We start from the raw sequence: 2,905 nt of genomic DNA on the forward strand, positions 1-2,905 counted from the left end.
CCCATCCCATCCCACCCCATCCCATCCCACTCCATCCCACCCAATTCCATCTCACCCCATCCCACCCCATCCCATCCCATTCCATCTTGTCCCATCCCATCCCATCCCATCTTGTCCCATCTCATCTTACCCTGTCCCATCTCATCCCATCCTATTCCATGCCATCGTATCCAATTCCAACCCTGTGAATCTCCAGAGACTCCTTCCCCAAATCAACAGGTGTCTGTGAGTCCCATGATAGGGGTGGTGGCTCCTGAAGAGACGGTCCCATTTGTGGTGACCTTGAGGGCCTCTGTGCATGCCAGCTTCTACAGTGTAGACCTGGTTTGCAAGGTAGGAACCAGCCCCAGGGGTAAGCTCCCAATGCTGGGGTGGGGTGAGATGAGCTGTGAGATCCCCAGACCCCAGCAAAAGGCGGAAGTCAGCCCTTGGAAGAGAGAGGGCCTACAGCAAAGGCCCAGGGCAAGCTCCAGACCTTGGCCTTCTCTCTCTCTATCCTGGGCCATAGCTGTACCCACAGCAGCTCATGAGGCAGTATCACGAGGAGCTGCAGGAGTGGAAGGATGAGAAGGTGCGGCAGGAAGTGGAGTTTACCATCACCGACAGGAAAATGAAGGTGAGAAGGGCTGAGTAGATCTCAAACACCCAGATCTTTCTGACTGGCCTTACCAGAGGGGACAGAGGTAGTGGGCCAAGGTGGCCTTCCAGGCCAAACCAGCCAGCCTTCCCTAAGAGATTAGATTCCATTCACTAGACTCAGCTTAGCATCTCCACAGCCATCCGGAGAGGCTCTCTGGATAGAGAAGGCTGGCTGTCCATTCCCTGCCTCGTGTAGCCAGCATTTAATGAGTGGCTACTGTGTGCTGCACACTGGGGATTCAGGGGAGACAAGCAGAGCTCACCTTCTTTTTTTTTCTTTTGAAACAGAGTCTCACTCTGTCACGTGGCTCACTGCAACCTCCACCTCCCAGGTTCAAGCAATTTTCCTGCCTCAGCCTCTCGAGTAGCTGGGACTACAGGTGCCCACCACTAGACCCGACTAATTTTTTTATTTTTAATAGAGATGGGGTTTCACCATGTTGGCCAGGCTGGTCTCGAACTCCTGACCTTAGGTGATCTGACCACCTCGGCCTCCCAAAGTGCTGAGATTACAGGCATGAGCCACTGTGTCCAGCCTAGAGTTCACCTTCTGATGGAAGACACTGTGGCTTCACGGGCAGGCTCTGGAAACAGATTGCCCAGGTTTCATTCCTGGAGTTAATGATTTCTAGCTCTGTGATCTCAGTCAACCTATGTAACGTCTCAGTACCTTCAGCTGTAAGAAGTAGGGGTGGGTCCTATTACATCTGGGATTTGCTTCGATATAATCCAGAGGTGGGGCACAGCTCGGACCAGACTGGCTATGAGGTGCTAGTTGTTGAAGCTGGGCAATGGGCAACGGAGAGTTCTTTGTAGCATCCCCTCCACTTTTGTATACATTTGAAATTTTCCATATTAAAAAGGTTAAAGATAAAAGCCTAGGCTGGACATGGTGACTCACACCTGTAATCCCAGCACTTTGGGAGGCCAAAGCAGGTAGATCACTTGAGGTCAGGAGTTTGAGATCAGCCTGACCAACATGGTAAAACCCTGTCTCTACTAAAAATACAAAAATTAGCTGGCAGTGGTGGCAGTTTCCTGTAATCCCAGCTGTTTGGGAGGCTGAGGCACAAGAATCGCTTGAACCCGGGAGGCGGAGGTTGCAGTGAGCGGACATTGTATCACTGCACTCCAGCCTGGGCGACAGAGTGAGACTCTGTCTCAAAAAAAAAAGATAAAAGTCTAAAAATATTTTTTTAATGTGAGTGAGATATCTGCTTTGTAACATTGTTGTGAGGATTAAATGAGTTAATACCAGTAAAGTGCCTAGAACAGTGCCTGGCACTGAGGAAGTACTCACTGAATGGGAGCTATTAGTATGTGTTTTGGGAGGGGGAGGGTCCGACAATAAACACGAGACAGCACTTCATCTTGGTTCCTCCCCTAATTTCACAACCTTTCTCGAATGACCTCTTTCAAGAATGACCTCTGGTATTCTTGCTCCTCGGTCATCTTGGTGTCTGCCACACTGAACCCACAGGGAGTCACTGCTCCCCTCTGAGGCTGTGGCCCAACTGTGGATACGAATTACTTCCTAAGGCCAGGCGCCGTAGCTCACACCTGTAATCCTAGTGCTTTGGGTGGCCAAGGCATGAGGATTGCTTGAGCCTAGGAGATCAAGACCAGCCTTGGACAACATAGTGAGACCCTGCATCTACAGAAATACATTTTTAAAAATTAGCTGGTGTGGTGGCTCACACCTGTAGTCGCAGCTACCTGGGAGGCTGAGTTGGGAGAATCTCTTGAGTGCAGGAGTTCGAGGCGGCAGTGAGCTATGATGGGACCACTGAACTCCAACCTGGGTGACAGAGTGAGACCCTGTCTAAAAAAAAAAAAAAACAAAAAAAACCTCTCCTTGGGGGCATGAGAGAAGGAATTTCTGAATTAAATCTTAATGAGGGAGACTGATTTCTCATCTCACCGAACCACAGAGCTCCAGGGCACCAGGGCAAGCACCCTTGGAGCTGCCCACCTACATTTGATGGCATTTCCTTCACTCAGGAAACCGGAATTTCCTGGTCTGCAGGCAGCACTTCTCTAGGGAAGGTTCTAGAGGAAAATGTGACAGGGAATTGGGCAGGACCAGGAGGGCAGCGAGAGGATCAAAGTAGGGGAGTCTTTTTAGGCCTCTCACATCCTTTTTTTTTTTTTTTTTTTTTTGAGGTCTTGCTCTTTTTTTCTGTTTTGAGGGCAGTGGCCGGATCTCAGGCCCAGGCTGGAGTGCAGTGGGTGTCAGCCACGCTGTGCTTTCTCGGAGACTCTGGGT

At 50.3% G+C, this 2,905-nt stretch overlaps 1 protein-coding gene across 1 annotated transcript in view; it reads left to right on the top strand.

Moving 5' to 3' along the window:
- CCDC108 (coiled-coil domain containing 108) overlaps positions 1 to 2,905 on the top strand; it is a 41,227-nt gene that overhangs the window by 34,381 nt on the left and 3,941 nt on the right. The window contains exons 28-29 of the mRNA XM_011932237.1: positions 220 to 333; positions 509 to 616. Coding sequence (XP_011787627.1) covers positions 220 to 333; positions 509 to 616 — 222 coding nt within the window. The remainder of the gene's footprint in view (positions 1 to 219; positions 334 to 508; positions 617 to 2,905) is intronic.

The sequence above is a fragment of the Colobus angolensis genome, unplaced genomic scaffold (assembly GCF_000951035.1).
Source record: "Colobus angolensis palliatus isolate OR3802 unplaced genomic scaffold, Cang.pa_1.0 Scaffold95, whole genome shotgun sequence".
In the NCBI taxonomy this organism is placed as follows: Eukaryota; Metazoa; Chordata; class Mammalia; order Primates; family Cercopithecidae; genus Colobus; species Colobus angolensis.